Raw genomic sequence first — 19,777 nt, 5'->3', positions numbered from 1 at the left:
GAGGGTGGGAGGAACTGCTCCTGCTGGTGCGCAGGCCTTCCCAGGGAGTAGCCGAGCCTGGGCCGCCAGAGGCCATGGAGCGAAGGCTCGCTCTGCTGTGAGCCCCCGTGGGCAGAGTGCCGCCCACGGACAGCTGCTGCGTGCACCCCTGGGGGGGCTGCCGTGGAAGGCTGGTGACCCCGAGGGCAGTCCAGCAGGTGGCCTTTGCAGGCCTCTGCCCACTCCAGCCTCCTTGTTGCCCCGTCAGTGCTGAGGGGTGATGACGAAGCTGCCTTCCTCTTGGCTCCTGACTGGCAGAAGTAGCAGGTCTGTGAGGACTTGTCTGTCGCTGTACGTGTGCCATCTTAGTCTGAAAGGTTCACAGGGGCTGCCTGGTTCTGGGCTGAATGCTGAGGCCCCAGGGTGACTAAGACAGTTTCCCACCTGCAAGAAGTCAGAATTTCACGGGGGTATCTTCCAGGCGATCACAGAAATGGGGTGAGCCCCCCCGCATAAGCACACAGGAGGGAGGTTGAGCTGGCTGGTGCGGCAGGCTCTAGTTCCGGACCGCACTGTATTGGAGGCCTGGTTCTGCTGCCCACTAGTTCATGACCTCAGGTCATTGGGTCACCTGAACTCAGATTCCCGGTCTGTTCTGGGCTCTGCACAATTGATCTCTCCGTGGTACGTAAGGATTGCGCAAGAGTGGTGGCGTGCATTAGGCCCCGGGTGAGTGTCTGCTTCCTGCCTTCCCCTTTTGAGCTGACAGGGCTGGTTTCAGGATCCTCAATTGCTAAGAATGTTTAGTTGGCTGATGAATTAATGCAGAAAACCCAGGCAGTGCTACCTGGCGGGCCTGGCCGGGGGAGGGGCTTATCGCCATGCTGGCTCCAGTCAGGAGTCCTCTTGGCTTCCTTTGCAAGGCACGTTTGAGCGCCTGCTGTGTGCTGGGTTCTGCTCTAGGCACTGGCAGAGCCAGGGCAGACACAGGCCCTGCCCGCAGCACGGAGGCAACCACGCACGCACAGGCCGAGGCAGGTGGAGGTGCGCACCGTGGGTGGGGCAGCTGAGCCTGGTGGCGGGGCCTGCTGTGGCTGCCAGGAAGCCCCGGACCTGCGGACCTGCGGGACCAGGACCTGGGGAGTAAGTGGGAGCACGGCAGCACCCGGCCCTGCCTGTTGGTCCGAAGCCTGTGCTCCTGACCACCGCCCGTCCTCCCCGCACTGGCCCCAGCTCTCTTCAGGAGGCAGCGCCCAGATTAGGACTTCCTTTTTAGAGAGGAGTTCAGAGGCTGGGCGGAAGTGAGCCGGCCGGCACCCCAGCTGTGCAGGGTCAGGGCACTATGCATCTGTTAGCCGTCTGCATGTTTCCACTGAGTCACCTGTGGGTCTTGGGCAAGGCAAGGCTGGGGGGTGGGGTGGAGTGGACTCGGGGAGGGGGGGGGACAGACAGGTTAATTCCCACCCTCGCTGCTAGGCTGAGAGAGAGGAAGGTCTGCTGCAGGGCTTCCTCTGTGCAGCACCTCAGCTCCAGTAGAAAAACACACGGTAGAGCCCGGCACCAACTGGAGTCTCACCTCCTCACCTCCACCGTGGGGAGAGATGCCTCCTTGAGCCAGGCCCTGCCTCTGAACTGTGGCCAACATTTTTTTTTCCATTGAAAAAATAATACTTTTTAAAAAGAGAAAGAAAGAAAACGGTGCCCTGAGCAGGAAGAGGGTGGAGCAGGGCAAACAGTTGACTGAGGAGCAACTCTTGGCAGGGGGAGGGGAGGGCAGACTGTGTGCTGGGACCCCCAGAGGCTGGAGTGGCAGGGGAGGGGCCCGTAGGGTGGCCGTGCCCTCTCCCCAAGTGCCAGGGCACAGCCTGAAGGTCCCACAGGAGCAGGACTGCCTCCCTTCCACGGTCACCGCGCCTGTGACAGGCGGCAGTGGCTGTCACGGGCAGACAGGTCCCACTGGGCAGTGCCAGGCGGGGCCTAGGGGTGGCGCCCTCCTGGGGCGGGGAGAGCACCTTTCCGGTGTCGTGTCTCATCTATAAATAGTGAATGGAAGTGGCTTTGCAGGGCTGATGGCACATCTGGAGTGCTTTCCCCAATAATGCAACGATAATAACCCTGGGCACAGACAGCTGTTTTTATCCATCACAAAACCCGTGGCTCACACCCCCTCCAGGTGGTGACAACTCTGCTTTTTTTTTTAAATCACTATTTTACACGCGGGAAAAACAGGCTGAGAAGTGGAGAGGCCAGGTGACCTGGTGGGGATCTGAGGCCAGCTTACGTCAGCTTTCACCTTCGTGTGCAGGCCCGTCCAGAACTTTCCAGAGCCTCCCCAGAGGCTTTAATGAGCGGTTGGCTTCCGGGCATCATGACTGGATCAGGATGTGTCTGAAGGTCCTGAAGGTTCTGGCGGGGCTGGAGCTTAGCTGTGTCGGGCGGGGGTGGGAGCCCCACCCCGTGCCCCACCGGAGACGGCCTGGAGGACGCAGAGCTGGACCGGCTGGGGTCGGCTGTGCCCCTCATGTACACGTCTCTTTCCTGGGCCTCAGCTTCCTCTTCTGTATGTGAACTTGGGTCCAGGGGGTCCCTGGAGGTGACTTCCAGCTGCACCCTGGCAGGACCCATCCTGGATGGGCCTGCAAATGCCGTTTGGTGGCAGTGGGCAGCAGTGGGAGGAGGGTGGAGGTGCCCGGGAGTCGGGCCCAGCCATGCTGCCCGGCAGGTTTTGCCAGTGTGGGGCCAGCTCTGGGCTGTGGTGTTCTCACTGGGACGCACCTGCTGGGGAGGGGGCTGTGGCTGCCAGGCACCATGGCGAAGGACAGGCAGGCAGGGGAGGGCACTGGGCAGCTTCTCCTCCTAGAGGCCTCACCCCACCCTGCTGTGCTCTCTGAAAGCACAAAGGAATTAACTGGATTTTCAAGGGAATGGATGTACCTATGTGGGTACTTCAGTGATAAACGACATATCATCAATTTTGCCATCTCAGCCACACGAAGTGTACAATTCATGGCGTTCCGCACACTCGCAAGGTAAGGCAGCCGTTGCTGCCATCCGGCTCCAGAGCTGGTTCTTTGCCCCAAACAGAACCCAGGGTCCATTAGGCAGGCACTCTGCCTCCCCACGAAGCCTGATCCACTTTCTGTCTATGGCTTTACCCATGATGGACACTTCACACACATGGAATCCTATGACATGTGTTCGTGTCTGGCCTCTCGGACTGGGCGCATGCCCGAGCTCTTCCCACGTGGTGGTGCATGAGGCTCTGCTCCTCAGCGCTGAGGCCGTCAGGGTTGGGCCAAGGCAGACGCCGTACATCCTTGTCCTTGTACAGTCTTGGACACAAGTCCAGAGGAAGTGGGTGCTGGGGGTGGCAGACAGCTGGAAGGCTTCCAGGAAGACTTGGCACTCATTTCTGGGCTTGTGTGGCTGCCCACCTGGCAGCCAGGGAGCCTCCTTGAGTGGAGCCTTCTGTGTCCTGGGTGAATTGGTTAGGATGGCCAGGCATGCCTGTGGCTGTAGGCTGCTCAGTTCTCCATGTCCATGTGCAGCCTCCACTGCCGCCCTGTGTAGCAGCTCTTTCCCAGGGCCCAAGGAGGAGCAAGCAGGGCTACAGAGCCAAGCACCCCACACCTGGCACAGCAGGGCTGCAGGCGGGACCAGGGGGAGCTCTTACTGAGCACTCGGTAGGTGCAGGGGCTGAGAGCGGGCACGGCAGGTGCAGGCCCCACCTGTGCAAGAGAGCAGGTGTGGTGTTTCAGAGCCAGGCTACAGGGCAGCTGGTTCAGGACGTGAGAGAAGGGCGGTTGCCACCATCGCCACTGCATGCAAGTCTAGGTGCTGTGGGAGCACCCCAGCTGGGTGCACCAGGCCCGCTGCGGCCTCGGAGCACGTCCGTGGAGAAGCAGACAGGTTGGTGGCTCAGCAGCGCAGCCCCAGGCAGAGGGTACGGTGAGGGCTGGGGGCAGCTGTGGGAGGTAAGACTTTGGGTGTGTGGGGGGAGCAAGGCCAGGACCCCTTGGGCACCCCCACTACCATCTGCCTGCTCCCTCGTCTTCCTCTGGGGTGGGAGAACATCTTTTCCTGGGCCCTCAGGGTCTTGGAGTTACTGGGCGTGCCCCTGGCAGGGGGCACTCAGCCCTGTGCAAGAGGCTGGCCCCTGGCTCTTAGACACAGACGGCGTCCCTCCAGGTTGCCCCTGGGGCTCAGGGAGGCCCCATGTCCCCTACAGGGCGCAGAGTGTGCCCTCCTGGTCAGGCAGAAGTGAGTGCCTGCGTCTGGCACTTGCCCAGCCCTGGTGGTGGGGGTTGCTTTCTCTGCGTCTCTGAGACCTGTGGAATTCTGGGAACAGAAGCCCCCTCCCAGTGCTGAGAGGTCCTTTCCTGCTGTGGCTGGCCTTCACCTTCGCCCATGCTCAGGGGCAGCTATCGGGACATCAGCCAGGAGCCATCAGCATGGATTAGGTCAAGCAGGGCCCTCTCCCTGCTCCCTTTCTGAGGCAAGGCTGCATCTTTGCCCACCAGGTGGGTTTGTGGGCACAGCCCAAGGGGTGAGGCCTCTCCCACCAGACAACCTGCCCTTCCCTGTGGGACTTGGACTCTCCTGGGCTGGGGCTGGGAGCTGGGGGCTGTCTCTGGAGGTCTGGCCTGGGGCCTCCGTCCACCTGAGTAGTGGAGGCAGACCTGTGGGGCTCACAGCATCTTGGAAGGATTGCCCAAGGGAGGTGGGGGGTCTGGGGAGGCCTGGCTTCTGATGTCCACACCGCAAAGTCCCTGAGGACACACCTGCCAGGTCCTGGTGGGTCTCAGTCTGGGCACCCTCATGCAGCAAGTGCCGGGGCATTTCAGGACTGAGCCAGGCCTAAATGCTGCTCTGGACCTTCCACCCAGAGAGCTCACTCTCCAAGGTGGGGTCTGCCAACCACAGGACACCTGCCTGCTTACCTGCTGTGCCGGCACAGGGTCCCTCAGGGACAGGCAGGCCCCAGACAGGAACTGCCCTCCCCAGTGGCAGGTCAGCCCTAATCCTAGGTTTGTCACTGAGATTTGCACCAAAGAAGGGGCTGCATTGTGACTCTGCTGCCCCAAGTCTGGGCTTTGGTGCACCCTGGCCCGGCTCTAGTGAGTGGACGCCATCCCTGCCTGTCCCAGTCACATCCCTGCGCTGGGTGTCAGTCGTGTGTCTCAGAGGTGCTTGAATTGGTTGTTCCTTTCAGCTGGGTAAATGGTCCCCTTGTCACTCTGTTGACGCTATTGATTTGCTGAACAAACTTGAGCCACAGGTAATGCAAAAGGCCAGCCTCACCCAGCCCAGTCCACCGCCTCCAGGAGGCAGGCGCATGCGTGCCGTGGATTCAGCGGGGGTGCTGGGGGCTCGAGAGGTTGCTGCGCGACAGGGATACCCCACCCCACCCCACCCCAGGAGTTCTTAGGCCGGGACAGATGGGGGGAGGGCTCTCAGCTGGCCCCTTCTCCAGGGGCCCCTTGGGGCCTGAGACAGCAGCTTGGCCCCAGGGTTCCTGCCTTCACCCCATAGTCATGGCCCAGCCTCTGCCCAAGGGGCTGGGGCTGGGGCTCCAACTAGACCCTCTGTGGACCCTCTGCCGGACGGGTGCACAGTTACTGAGCCCACTCAGCGGGTCAGGCCCTGGAGAGGTGCTATGTACCCAGTTACGCATCAGACAGGCAGCTGCCAGGAGGTGGCAGCCCAGGCCTGGACCTCAGCCTGCCCGCCCACGCCTTCGCGGGCCGGGGCCGGGCTGTGGGCTGGGTGCATGTGAGAGCAGGTGGGTGGCAGGAGCTGTGGCCAGCAACCTCTGGAAAGATCTGCCCATGCCTGGGGACTGGGTTGCAGAGCTTGGGGACCTGCCTCCCACCATTTCCTCTCAGTTTTGGTTGCTGATGAGTGGAAACTACGTAGTTACTGGAAATGAGAGTTTTCAGGGGAGAAGCCAGAGTTTTGAGTGTGTGTATTTTTCCCTGACAGCTTTTCAGTAAGAGAGGTGCTGAGCTGAGGTGGTGGGGAGGGTGCTCAGGCCCCATGGGGATGGCGGGGACAGGTGGGCCCCCTGTACTGCACACCCATCCCCAGGGCCTCGGTCTCCCCTCCTTCCTTCCCTAAGGGCAAGGCGAGATGACCGCTATCTCAGTCTTCCGGGTCAACACAAGTATTTGTCTTACTCTTCAGCAAGGCTGATTCTGGCCCCTTAGGGTGCCCCCCCCCCACTTCCCCTCCAGTGGTCAGAATGAGGGTGGCCTCTGATTGAGAGTCAGACGGTGGAGGCCAGGCAGGGCTGTGGGTTCCAGCGTCCAGGCATGGCAGGGCCCAGATGGTGGCGATGCCCTTCTCCAGCGGTCCCAGGCCCCATCCAGCACAGCACGGAGGTGTTCAGCGCATGTGCTGCGCCCTGGGCTCCGGACAGCCGTTGGGGAGACAGGAGGGCGGTGGGCGGCTCCAGGTTCCAGGAAGCCTGGCTTCCAGCCCACAGGGAGATGCTGTCCTTGCCAGTTGCCCTGCAGCGGGCTTTCCCCGTCCCAGCGCACTGCTCCTGCCAGCCAGGCCAGCATGATGCACAGGCCCTGGGCTTGGTATGCGCTTCCTTCCACCATGTAGGCTCTGTGACCTGGTGCTGCCACCTCAGCCAGCTCTCTGAGCTCCTGCCTCCCCAAGTGGGTTCCTGATGGTCAAGGTCCCGTCCTTACTGCCCATCTATTATTTTTAAATCAGTGTCTTCTTTTAAGGTCATTGTAGATTCACAGGTGGCTATAAATAACACAGATTGGTCCAGGGGCCACACTCCCATTTCCCCCAGTGGGAACGTGCCAGATTAGTTTACTCAGCACTGGAGGCTGGTCTAAGGGCTTCCCCAGAAACCGGCTCATCCCCAGAATTGGGTGAGGTCATGCTAGGGCAGAGGGTCAGGCCCAGACCAGAAACCTCCCACTTTCACTGCAAGGAAGAACCCCCAGAGGCCCTAGTCCATGCCAGTGCCCAGGACGTCTGGGTGTCCCCGGGGTGTGACCGTGCAGGCCCCTCCCTCATTGGCCCATGCAGGCCTGGGTGCAGATGGCTAGATTCTGTCTTCTGGTGTCTGCTGTGTCCCGAGGCGCCTTGGTGGCTGTGCTGGGCCCAGAGTGGGGCTACTGGTGGATGCCCAGGCGCACAGCTGGCTTGTATGCAAGCCAGGGGGTGGGAAGGGGGCTCTGTGTGCAAGCTGGGGGGTATGGTGTGGGTGCTCGGTGGTCTGCTGGGGGTTGGGGGTGGAGCACTTGGCTGGTGAGAGCTGGGAGAGCAGGCTAGAGAGAAAACAGCTGGTGACCGTTGCAGGTGGGGGTGACCCCAAGGAACACACTGAAGCCTACATCCTGTGCTGTGGCTGCAGCAGCCCCCAGCCAGACCTGCCAGGGCCTCTGCTGCCCACAGCCAAAGCTGTGGGGAGGGGGGGCCCTAGGACCACTGGAAGAATGTGGCCTGGTCTGGCCCTCTTTGGCCTGCCCAGCAGCTGACCCAGTGTGGGCTCTGTCCCCTCATCCCCAGTGCCAGCAGATGGGCAGGAAGGCCACTCACGCACTGCAGTGAGGGTGGTGACAGGTTCCAGTGCTTATGTGACCCTCCTGCTGGACAAGAGGGGTGCAGAGAAGCTGAGGCCCCACCTGTCAGCGGCGAGGCTCCCCGATTCCCAGGCCTCTCCCCAGAACCTCCTGCCCACCCCCCACCTGGCTTTGCATCCTAGCTGAGCTTTTTGGGGGTATAAATGCACTGTCTGCTCTGGCCCTGCTTGGCTAGGAGGTTCTGGGGAGATCAGGTGGTCAGATGAGACCTACATGCCCCCCTGGGTGGTGCAGCCGGGGTGCAGGAGGTATACATCCTCCCTCTTCTACCCCTGTGGCCTCTGCTGGCCCCTTAGCTGCCTCTGAGGGCAGCCCTGCTCGGACTGCCCTTGGGTGGCCAGTGTCTGGCCACCATCCCTGCAGGAGAGGTTAAGAGCTATATTCAAACCCAGGCAGCACCGTGGGCCCCTGTGTACCTGCAGGGCTTGTGGGCAGTCCGGGGGGATGAAGTCGGAGGGGTCCGCTTACAGGTCCCAGGAGGGGTTCGGGGAGGCATGTGTGAGTGCGTTCCAGTTGTCCCCCGTGTTCTCAGCCCAGAGCCCGGGCTGCCCGTGAGTGTCCACGGTAGTCGGCAGGAGGAGGACAGGAGTGCATGTGGGCGGCCCCCCTTTGCCCACCGTAGCGTCCGCTGCTGCGAGCGGAGGTGGGAAGTTGCCAGGAACGTCTCCGGCTTTGGCTTGGATTTGCACTTCTGACTTAATTAATCGAGTTTTGGATTAAGCCCTCCCGTGGCCTTGTGTGCCTATTGATCGCTTCATTGTGTTTGAGCATCCTGGGGGGTGCAGGCCTGGCAGTTGTGGGGTCCCTGGCCTCCCTGGCAGTGAAGGCAGTGAGCTCAAGAGGCTTGTCCACACAGGTCTTGAGGGGCCGTGTGGGGTGGCAGGTGTTGGGGAGGGTCCCAGGAGAGGACCTGGCCTGTCTCCAGCTTGGGGCTCTGTCCTTTGGAGGACCCGTGTGGGGAAGCAAGCCTTTCTCACATGCCCGGCAGCCATGCTGCATTCCCGAGACCCGGGGGACCCTTTGCCCGCTGGCCGGGCTGGTCTGCCGCCGCAGCTGGGCCACCTGGGAAGCTGCTTGGCCTCCACACTGCTGTTCCGAGGTCGGGCAGGCCACTTCCCACAGGGAGGGTGGGGCGGCTCTGAACCCCGGGGGACAATGAGCTGCGGGACCATTGTTTTCCCTGCGGTGGGAAAGGTGGCTTCCTGGAGGACAGGCTGGTTGCACACAAAGGGCTTCCCCGGAGCCAGGGAAGGAAGCCGGAGCTTTTCCTGCACTTCCTCTTTCCAGCATATTTTAAACCATCCAAAGATGAGACCTGGGAAGAAGGCTTAAGAAAGCTGGGGTGCAGTGAGCAGCTGTCTGGGCCGGAAAGCCCAGGCCCTGAGGCCAGTGGGCAGGTTGCCCCTACCCAGCCCCTGCCGGGTTTCCTCCTGCACCCCTGCCACTCTGGCTGAGGAACCACTGGCTTTTGGGCTTCGGTTCTGTTGGCATCAGACTTGGCCGGCCCCTTATCTAGGTGCCCAGGCCCCCCACAGCCCCGGCTGGCCCTCTCCTCCTTCCTGAGGCCCTGGGAACAGGGCTGGGTCCTCGTGGCTCTGAGCTGCCCCAGCCCAACAACGGTCGCAAAGGCTGCAGGGGGACCACAGCCCAGCCAGGTGCCACCGGTCCCTGCACAGTCACTTCCTGGGGCAGGTGGGGGTGGAGAGGCAGTCCCGCGGTGCAGACCCCGCCTCCGTGCTGTGCAGGTGGGGCCGGGACCGGCAGCAGAGCGGTGCGCGGGCTAGGAGCGGGCTAGGAGCCGTGACTCTTGCAGCGCAGCAGTCAGCAGGGGCCCGGCCTGTCCCTCAGGGTCTGCGCAGAGGCCCCTCGCATCAGAAAGGAACCTGGGGCCTTTTCATCTGCAGCTTCGTCCTGGGCGCCTTGGGGTGAGGGCAGCAGGCCCTCAGGAGGTGCCTGGCACCCCTTCACTTGCTGCCTGGTCCTCAGTCTCCCGGGGCCCTTGTTTCCTGAAGCCGAGCTGTCCTGCTACTCCCTGTGGACAGGACCCCAGGACCCTAGGCAGGGCAGTGTGGGCGTCGGCAGAGGTCTCCAAACCTTTTCTCAGCCTGCCACGGGCATATCATCCCTTAGCAGCCGGTGCCTCCTGGAAAGTGGTGGCCCTTTGAGGCTTGGTGGGGTCTGGACTGCCCTCTGTCCGAGAGAGGGTCCGAGGTTCCAGGAGTCACCACACCCGAGGCTCCGCCTCCGGACACTTGGGGTCTGATGCCCCTCTGTCCTGGCTTCAGGCTCCCCCTGTTGCAGGGGTCTGGAGCCTCCTCTGCCGACCTGCAGGAGGCCCCATCCTCCTGAGCTGGGACATGGTGATTCTGTTCTTCCCAGGCCAGTGGCCTCAGAACCTCCCCGCCAAGCTGCTGGGTGGGCCTGCCTCCCGGCAGCAGCCTCCAGTCTTGTGCCTGGTGTCAATGGATTGGTCAGAAGGCAGCAGCTATGGTGGCTTTTTGCTCAGCGCTGCAGGACAGGCTCTGGGGGAGGGCAGGCCACCCGAGGTGCCCACACTCCCTGTCCTGCATCCCCAGTGGTCCCCAGTGACGAGCTGGTTAACACAGAGCAGGAGCCCAAGGACCCTGGACTGCCTTTCTGGGCAGAAAGCTAGTGAAAGCAAGGCAGTGCTGTGGGGAGGGGACCTCAGGGCAGGCGCCCCCAGCAGGCCGAGCCAAAGCCAAAGCCAGGGTGGGCCGAGCACAGGGGCGAACGGGGCGGGAGGCCCCACCTGTGGCAGGCTGGACCCCCAGGCCTTGCGCAGGCACGCAGCCTGAGGGCGGGTGTTTGCGGTGGGGATAACCCCCCTTTACTGCTCATGAGGACCCATTCTGCCGCTGGGGGCCTCTGGACTTGGCAGGGGTGAGAAGGCAGCCCGGAGTGGGCACTGAGGCGGGAGGCCTACCTCCCTCACTATGCCTGGAGGCCCTTCCACCCGTGGGGCTAGATAAGGACACGCCGCTAATTGCAGCCAGGTAGCTGCTTCCCCACAGTGCCCTGGATGCCGGCCACACAGTGGTGTGTGCCGGGGCAGGGACACCCAAGGCCATCCCCTACTGCTTTGGGAGGTGCGGCACCCTCACTCCTTGGGGGTTCAGACCTCTAGTCCTGCAGACAGTGTTCTGCCAGGGTGCTGTGTGCACAAGCTCTTCGACTGCAAGTCCTGGTCCCCAGGGGAAGCCCTGCATGTCCTGAGATGGCTGGGGAGGCCTTGTGATCCCAGCTTTCCTTAAGCAGATGTCTCTCCCCTGGTGCAGTAAGTACCTTCCCAGGTACATGGTGGTAAATCGTGCTTGAATCAAATCCTGTATTGGCTACAGCGATGTCCCTTCTGGCCAGGTGGTCACATTACTGGGTGATAACTTGGACATGCATGAGGGCTTCTGAGCACACCCAGTGCCCTGACCTCCCACCGCACTCACAGGAAACTGAGGCCCAGGCAGGCCAGGCTCTGCGCCATGCTGTGGCCAGTGGCAGAGCAGGGTGGCCTCTCTGCTCCTCAAGGGCAGAGCTGAGCAGTTCACTCCTCACGGTCCCGCCTTCTCTTTACACGTTTGGGGCAGTTGGGGGGGATGGGCTGGCTGTCATCTGTCCCCTGGGGGTGGCAGATGGCTGCTTAGCTTAGAAAGGAAAACAGCACAATTTAGAATTAGTCCCGGGTGAAAGGTCACAGCGACATCTGCCTCTGGAGGCTTTCTGGAGTTGCATTTCTATGGAGCTGCCGGCGGGAGGGGGGGCGGCCAGCACACAGTGGGAACAGTGTGGCGGGAGCTGAGCGGAACAGCGCCCCGGGCGGCAGCACAGGCGCCATTTGGTGCTCCTGCGGCAGGGCATCTTCCTGAAGCCACCTCCTGGAGCTCCAGCCCCGCCTGCCACTCACCTGCTGCAGGCCAGGACAGGTCACCGGCAGCGTGTGAGGGGGAGAGGAGGTGAGGGGCGGGTGCTGGAATGACCTTCAGGACAGGAGGCATTGTGGGCATCAGGGCCCAGCAGTGTGGTAGATGGGTGGTTCGCGTCCAGCCTGTAGGGGGCCCATGCCTCCCATCTGGAGTTCCCCTCACTGCCCCACAACCCCCAACAGGAGTGGGCATTGGACCAGCAGGAGGTGTCCAGTTCACTGAGACCCAGGCCTGGGCCTGCTCTGGGAAGTCCCTTGGTAGAGAGGCAGGTGTTGGGGAGGCAACTGTCCCTCCCCAAGGACAGGTGTCAAGGACAGAATGACCATGGCTGGCTTGGCCGCCAGCACTGGTGGCCCTGGCTGTGTCCAAACGTGGGCCTCCAGCCCCTCCCCACCTCAGGGAAGTTCCGGCCCCTTGCGCAAAGGGGGCAACAGGTGTCTGTCCCCGGAAGCTCTAGAACTTTGGCCAGGGTGGACGAGAGGTGCAGACAGGTGTAGAGGAGAGAGAGGTGGCACAGGCTGGAAGCTGTCCAGAGCTGGAGTGGGAGCCCAGGAATTGGGCGGTGGTGAGGGGCGGGGGGTGGCCTATGGGATTGGCCCAAAGGTGCCCTGCCCACCCTTAGGCCCAGACTCCGCCCGCCTGGCTCTGTGATTTCTTCCCTCCCCGCCAGGCCCTGCTTGCACCTTGCACCCTGGCTTCCCCATGAAGCACCTGCCTCTCTGTCCCACCTTGTGGGGCTGCCCCTCCTTGTGGTGCTGCGTGTCCGGTGGCTGGGCTGCTGCTGGCAGAGGTACTCTGGGTTGGGCAGCGTGCCGTCACGACGCTGCCCGCCAGGCCTGGGCGGGAGTAGGAAGACAATGGGCCCTCTCAGCCGCCACGGTCCCCCATGAAGGAGCCCCCCTGGCTCCTGCCCCACCCGCCCGTGTTGGCAGCCCTCTGCGCCTGGCCGGCCGGGAGCAGCTGCCGTTTGCCGCCCAACCACAGGCGCACCTGCTCCCCAGCCACCCTTTGTCTGTGCAGCCGACGCTGCATTTATTAGGGGGAATTTTTCCTCTCTGGCTGCATTGGCCATACGTGCCCTGTGCCAGTGGATTCTCCCACAGTTCTCTACGTCGAGATGCCCATTTAGGATGGGGGCCAGCAGGAGAGAGGGGGCTATTTCCAGGCCCACTGCCTCGTGGCTGGAGGGTTCAGGGTGTGCATTCCCAAAGACTTCTGATCCATTTGGAGACACCCATGTTCTGACAAATTGGGGTCAAGTGGGGGATTGCTCTGCTGGCAGGGGGCCCGGGTTGTCCCCCTGGGGTCAGTGATGGAGGCCTAGCCAATGATACCCTCCCTCCCGTTGAATCTGGCAGGGTGCAGAGAGGGAGGTGTGGACAGGGCGAGCTCCCGCCGGCTTGGATGGCCAAGTACCTCTGTGCAGCGCCCGCCTCCTGTCCAGCCCCCTCCATCAGCGGCTGGGAAAGAAAAGAGCCTTTTCTCCAGTGGGAGCGGTGGCCAGCGCCTGCCTGACAATGGAGGGCATTGATGGGCTGGGGGAGGTGCTGCCTCTGTCGTGCACACCCCCTCCCCCACTGCTCTGGGTCTCCAGTGCCACTCCGGCGGGGACCAGGCGGCCTGTAACTGGATCCACGCGCCACCTTCTCCAGACTCCCGGAGGGTGGCCCTGCTGGACCCCACGGTGCCAGAACAGCCAGCCATGCTAGGGTGGGGCAGCCCCCCCTCCCTGCTCTCCTGTCCCCAGGCAGGCTGGGTGGGAGCCGTGGCTCAGGCCTGAGTTACCTCCCCGGGGCCCCTCCCCGAGGGCGACTTGTTTTCTTTAAGTCAGTTGGTTTGGGACTTTTGGCTTCTGGCAACAGATGGTGGGCTGGGGTGGCCATTTTGTGTCCTCCCGCTGCGCCTTCCCCAAGCTGCAGCCAAAGATAAAAGCCTTCAGGGAAACAGATGCATCTCAGCCAAAGGGGCAGGAGGGCAGCCCAGCTGCTGAGAAACACGCAGACCCTGGCCCTCCAAACTGCCGCTGTGCCCCCTGGGGTAGGGCCTCTGCTGGGGCCCCCTGCCCATGCAGGTTTGATTTTTAGTTCCTGGGGAGGCAGGACTGGCAGGCTGGCACCTGTCAGGGTAAAGGGTCCTTCCTGAAGGCTGCCAGCGCCGAGGGAGGGCCCCGTCTTAGTGCGCTCTGGAAGGTGTGATGGCTCCGTGCTGGGGAAAGCCCCACTTCATCCAGGGCGCCCAAGGCTTTCCACCAGTGCCCCCGGAGTGGTCTTGGGCTGTCCTCGCAGGTGGCTGCAGGCCAGGGGCCCAGCCAGGGGCACGTTCTGCCTCAGAGGCTTTGCTGCTGGGAAGAGTAACGGCTGGCTGGTCCCAGAGCCTTCACCGAGCTTTTCCCGAGAGGGCAAGGCCTCCAGGTGACCTCGGTGGACAGTTATGGCCCAGGCTCTAGGAGGGGGGCCCTGGGGCGGAGGTAGCAGGGAACCAGTGAGACCAGGACCCACCCCCTCAGCTCACCTGTTCTTGTTGAGTGTGTTCTGGGGGAGGGTGCCCCCAGGCTGACTCCCAGAGGCCGGGGAAGGATGCGTCTCAGGCACCCTGATTTCTCCAGCTGCAGAATCGGTGCCTCTGCCCCCAGCTGAGGTTGCCTGGACATCTGCTGAAGACTTGATCCCGAAAGAGGAGGCTGGGTCTGGGTGCTAGTGAGGTGAGGATGGGGTGCCAACTTGTGTCCCAGCACCACCCCCATCATGTAAGACCCACAGCAGAGTCCCTTCCACGTTAGAAAGAAAAGGGAATCCGATCCATGTGGTGTGTGCAGACTTCCCACTTTTGCTGTCACACTGGTGCTGAGAAAGAAAAAGCCAGGATCGCTTTTATTACCCAAATGAGGCATATTCATTACAGAGGAGCCAGAGAGGAAAACAGACAAACCCAAAGGTCCTACAGAGCACAGCCCCCTCCCCTGAGAACGGCCGACTGGTCTGCGGGGCCCCTTCCCAGTGGCTACATGGACTTTGAAACCCAAGCCCCGTCCTGCCGAACATTCTCATCTCTAGCTTGTTCCCCAATTAATGTGATTGTGTTTTTTATTGAGGTGAGATTCACATAATGTAAAATTCACCTGGCATTTGGCCCCATCCTGCTGTGCAGCCGCCTCCTGGAGTGCGGCACTCCCAGCTGTGCTCGCTGCCTGGGTCGGGCCCCCCCGCTATGGGGGGCTCCCCGCTGGCAGCTGCCTGCCGCGTGCCAGGACGGCTGGTGGAGGGTCCGGCGGGGCTGAGCTCTGGTGTGTCTGTCACAGCTGCAGCGATGCCTTTGTGGGCCAGTGGTGCCAGGCACCCAACCCCTGCCTCAGTGCCCCCTGCAAGAACGCCGGGACATGCCACGCAGTGGACCGCGGTGGCGTGGCGGACTATACCTGCAGCTGCCGCCTGGGCTTCTCCGGGCCCCTCTGCCTGACGCCCCAAGACAACGCCTGCCTCGCCAACCCCTGCCGCCACGGTGGCACCTGTGACCTGCTCACACTCAGCGAGTACAAGTGCCGCTGTCCCCCGGGCTGGTCAGGTGAGGGTGCACCTGGCAGCAGGGGCTGCCCTCGGGAGGGGTGGGCCGGGCTTGGCCTTCCACTGGCCCCACCGAACACAATGTGCTTCAGAGATGCCAGGACCCTGTCTGTGGCTGGGAGGGGGTACAGGCTTTCCCAGGCTGTTGGGGTCTGTGATCAGAAGCAGCTCCCAGCTCCCACCCTAGAGACCCAGGACCCCCATCCTTCCCTGCCTCTGTGAGACAAGGGAACACTGTCCAGCTCTGTCCACACCTTCTTCCCGGGAGTGTGGCTCTGGAGGGAGACAGACTGGGTCATATCTCAAGGTCACCTTCCCCTACCAGCCACATCCTGGGATGATGACTCAGCCCCTTGGAACCCCCGGTCCCTTGTCTACAGAAGGATATCTGCACGCATTCTGCGATGGGGTCCTGAGGCTCACAGAGACAGTGCTGTTAGGCAGGCCCTTCCATAGTGCTTGGAATCTGTCCCTGGTTCTGGGGGAGGCCCCAGCCACAGGGAGACCCGCACAACCCTCTCAATCACCCTCGCCCACCAGGGAAGACATGTCAGCAGGCAGACCCATGTGCCTCTAACCCCTGTGCCAACGGTGGCCAGTGCCTGCCCTTCGAGGCCTCGTACATCTGCGGCTGCCCACCCGGCTTCCACGGCCCCACCTGCCGGCAGGACATCAATGAATGCATCCAGAACCCCGGGCTCTGCCGCCATGGTGGCACCTGTCACAACGAGGTCGGCTCCTACCGCTGTGCCTGCCGGGCCACCCATGCCGGCCCCCACTGCGAGCTGCCCTACGTGCCCTGCAGCCCCTCACCCTGCCAGAATGGGGGCACCTGCCGCCCCACGGGGGACACGACCCACGAGTGCGCCTGCCTTCCAGGTACCACTCTGCTGACCTCCACTTGGGGTGTGACATTCAGGGTGCAGCCATGCTCCCCACCGCCAGTGACGGGCCCAGAGGGATGGCCAGGGGTTTAGGAACAGGTGCCCAGTGTTGGGGTGCATGGGTCTCATAGGGGAGCATGGGACAGAGGGTTGGATGGCTGGGTGGTGTCAGGCCAGTCTGGAATGGGGACATACCTTAGGAGGAGGCTTGTGCAGGGTCCAGGTGCCACTCAGCTCCCCCACCAGCTGCCCACTTCTGTGTGGAGGCGTGGTCTGCTGTGACTGGACAGCCAGGCCCGTGACCCCCAATACTCCTCCTGTGCGCCAGGGATCTGGGGTCCCTCAGCCCACAGGGCTACCTCTTGGTGAGTCTTGACTGGTGCCCTCCCTGGGTGTTCCCCCTGTCTTTGAAGCACCTGGCACCTTGTCCGTGCCCTGAACCTCTGGGGTGGCATCTCAGCCTGCTTGACGCACTCACAAGTTCCCCTCAGCTCAGGTTCCTTGGAGGAACCTGTGTGCAAGTTGAAAAACTCACCACTGCCCTGGGAGCACCTCGCTTGTGCATGCCCGGGGCTTCCCCTGTTGCCTGGGGTGGGGGTGGGGGGACCTGCACCGTCACTTCCCCCAGGGCCGCCCTTCCCATGGGCCGCGCGCCTCTGGGGTGGGGGATGATGGCAGGCACAGCCCTCCCCAGCAGCTGCACTCTCCTTGTTGCACAGACCAGTCTCTCTACGTAGTTTTTGCTGGAGTAAATTTTGGTGCTACTGATCTAAAAATAATAGTAGTGATGAAGAGGTTTGAAACCCCTAGCCTGTCAGCTACACACCAGGGTGGTTAGGCAGGTGCCAGGGAGGGGGCAGTTTTCACATGGGGGTGCCATGAGGGGGTGAGGGTTGTGAGGTTTGGGTGCTGGGTTCGGGGCACAGTGCCTGGCCGGCCCAACCCTGGGTGACCGGAGGGTTGTCGCAGCCCCTCCGCCACCCTGGTCCGGCCGGGCCCAGGCCCTGCAAAGGGGAAGTGCTCCGCCCACCTGCCATCCTCCAAGCCCCAGACCTTAGGACCTTGTCACCGCACCACCGCCTCTGCATGCAGACGCCAGGCGTGTGTTTCCTGCGTGTCACTGCCCCCCGCTGCTGGCCACCCCGCTTCTCTAGGGGGCTGAGGCCTGAGACTTCACATCCAGCCACACGGGCCTAGAGGGGCCTGCCTCACGGGCCGTGGTGAGGGCTGGGGAGGAGGGGTGCGGGGTCCCCGCTGGGCCGGTGGGGTGGGGACCACGGTGAGGTGAGCCCCGCCCACTGTAGAACGCGCCCCTCTGGGCTCTCGGGAGGCAGCACCAGGCCCGGCCCAGCCATGAGGACTGGAATTGGAACCAGGCTCTGGTTTGGGATAATCCCTCCAAACCACTGCCCGGTTTGCCCTTCCCCTTCTGGCCTCCGCATTTGCTCCATGGCAGCTGGGGGTGGGGAAGGCCTCAGAGGGCTTCGGTCTCTGAGGACCGAGGGGCTCAAAGACGCCCGGGGAGCAGCATTAATTAGTGACCGGCTGCGGGTTTGGCTACCGCCAGGCACACCTCTCCTGGTTATCGTTGAACCAGCAGGGGTTGAGCGGATTACTAGCTAACTGACGGTCCTGGAAGCCTCGTTGCAGAGGTGGGCCCTGCTGGGGGAGGAGGGGAGCCTGGGACCACCTCTCTGCACCGCCCCCCCAGGACCACCCACGTTGGTCCCGCCTCCTCTGCTGCCCTGCTGGGACCCCTTCCCTTGCAGCTCCTGTAAGAAGGGCATTCCATGGCCAGCCCCCGTACAGCGCCCTCCCCATAGGCAGCGCCCAGATGCGAGAGCCACTGGGAGGTTCCACGGAAGGTCTTTATGGCAGAATCCTGTGTTCCTGAGTTCTTGTTGAGCTGGCCCTTACAAGATGGTTTCTCGAGAATGAGTCGGGGGTGGGCTCTGGAGTGTGGGGCCGGGGAAGGACCCTCAGGGCCCCAAGGTGGTGGGCATCATGGGGCAGGGCCATGATGGGCACTCCCTGTCCAGAGCAGGGAATCATGGCTCCAGCCAGGGAGATGCTGGGGCCCAGCACAGTGGGGCGGGCAGGGCCTTAGCACATGCTTCTGGGCCCCATGGGGAGAGCTGACAGGGTCCTGGCCCCCCGCAGGCTTCACCGGCCAGAACTGCGAGGAAAACGTTGACGACTGTCCAGGAAACAGCTGTAGGAATGGAGGCACCTGTGTGGATGGTGTGAACACGTACAACTGCCGCTGCCCACCGGAGTGGACAGGCACGTGGCAAGGGCACCACCCACTTGCTGTACTGCATGCGCAGAGGGGGTCCAGAGGGGGTCCAGGCTAGGAAGGAGGGATTGACCTGGGCACCACCAGGGTTTGAGGTTAGCAAGACGTGCCATCAGCTGTCTGACCCCAGCAGCCAGCACAGACGTGGCATCGGCTGGTCTGTGTGGGCCATTTGCAGCCTGGCCCAGGCCCCCTGGTTTGGGCCGGGCTTGTTGGGCAGGACGCAGGGACACTGGCTGGTAGGATGCAGGGCCTCCCCTTGGCTCGCCAGCTGGTACTGACAGGCGGGCGTGGCCCCAGGGCAGTGGGTGGAGGGGTCACCGGAAGGCCCCCTTGGGGAGGCCGAACCTGCATCTCATGGGCAAGGGTCTCGGCCTGTGGCTGTGGGCTCTGGAGGCCGCCGCCTGGCCCAACAGTCCCAGGTCCCCACAGGCCAGTATTGCACTGAGGATGTGGACGAGTGCCAGCTCATGCCCAATGCCTGCCAGAACGGCGGCACCTGCCACAACAGCCACGGCGGCTACAACTGCGTGTGCGTCAACGGCTGGACAGGCGAGGACTGCAGCGAGAACATCGACGACTGTGCCAGTGCTGCCTGCTTCCACGGCGCCACCTGCCACGACCGCGTGGCCTCCTTCTATTGCGAGTGCCCCCACGGCCGCACAGGTGAGTGCCCTGGCCCGGGAGTGCCAGCTCCTGCTGCCCTTGACAGGGTCCCCGCACGGTGGCCTCTCGTGGGCCGGGCCTGGTCTGTGACCTCGCTCAGGCCCACAGACCATGGCTGCTCAGCCTCCCGGGCATGTGGGGGTGGGTGGTACCCACGGCAAGGCCGGCTGCTGACGAACCTCCTGGAACCGCCCGAGGGTTCTGGGATGCTCAGCAGGGCCATGCAATGGTGCTGTGGTGTGCGGCCCTGCCGGGAGCATCAGAGAGGGAGGGGACCTCAGCTGTGGATGCCCTGACCACGGCTCCCTGTCCAGGTCTGCTCTGCCACCTCAATGATGCCTGTATCAGCAACCCCTGCAACGAGGGCTCCAACTGCGACACCAACCCCGTCAACGGCAAGGCCATCTGCACCTGCCCCTCTGGGTACACAGGGCCAGCCTGCAGCCAGGACGTGGACGAGTGCTCGCTGGGTATGCGCACAGTGGGGGCGGTGCCTCGGAAATAGCCTCTGCCCTCAGGTTCGGGAGGGTGACCCCAGCGTGTCCAGAGGCGTGGTGCCCAGGCTGGCCCCTTACCTGTGCCATGCACCCCACCCAGGCGCCAACCCCTGTGAGCATGCTGGCAAGTGCCTCAACACTCTGGGCTCCTTTGAGTGCCAGTGTCTGCAGGGCTACACCGGCCCGCGCTGCGAGATCGACGTCAACGAGTGCGTCTCCAGCCCGTGTCAGAATGACGCCACCTGCCTGGACCAGATCGGCGAGTTCCAGTGCATCTGCATGCCTGGTACCTGCAGCCAAGCCCCTCACCTGTTCCCACCGTGGGGAGCAGGGAAACCCCACCAAGGCAG

General features: G+C 63.0%; 1 protein-coding gene across 3 annotated transcripts in view; it reads left to right on the top strand.

The window, feature by feature from the left end:
* NOTCH1 (notch receptor 1) overlaps nt 1–19,777 on the top strand; it is a 45,401-nt gene that overhangs the window by 4,273 nt on the left and 21,351 nt on the right. For all 3 annotated transcript variants that reach the window (XM_037007702.2, XM_073221665.1, XM_073221667.1), the window contains 6 exons: nt 14,823–15,085; nt 15,625–15,963; nt 18,129–18,251; nt 18,697–18,930; nt 19,245–19,400; nt 19,528–19,713. In XM_037007702.2, coding sequence (XP_036863597.2) covers nt 14,823–15,085; nt 15,625–15,963; nt 18,129–18,251; nt 18,697–18,930; nt 19,245–19,400; nt 19,528–19,713 — 1,301 coding nt within the window. The remainder of the gene's footprint in view (nt 1–14,822; nt 15,086–15,624; nt 15,964–18,128; nt 18,252–18,696; nt 18,931–19,244; nt 19,401–19,527; nt 19,714–19,777) is intronic.

This window comes from Manis javanica, chromosome 2, assembly GCF_040802235.1.
Source record: "Manis javanica isolate MJ-LG chromosome 2, MJ_LKY, whole genome shotgun sequence".
Taxonomy (NCBI): domain Eukaryota; kingdom Metazoa; phylum Chordata; class Mammalia; order Pholidota; family Manidae; genus Manis; species Manis javanica.
This window is presented reverse-complemented; position numbering and strand designations above follow the sequence as displayed.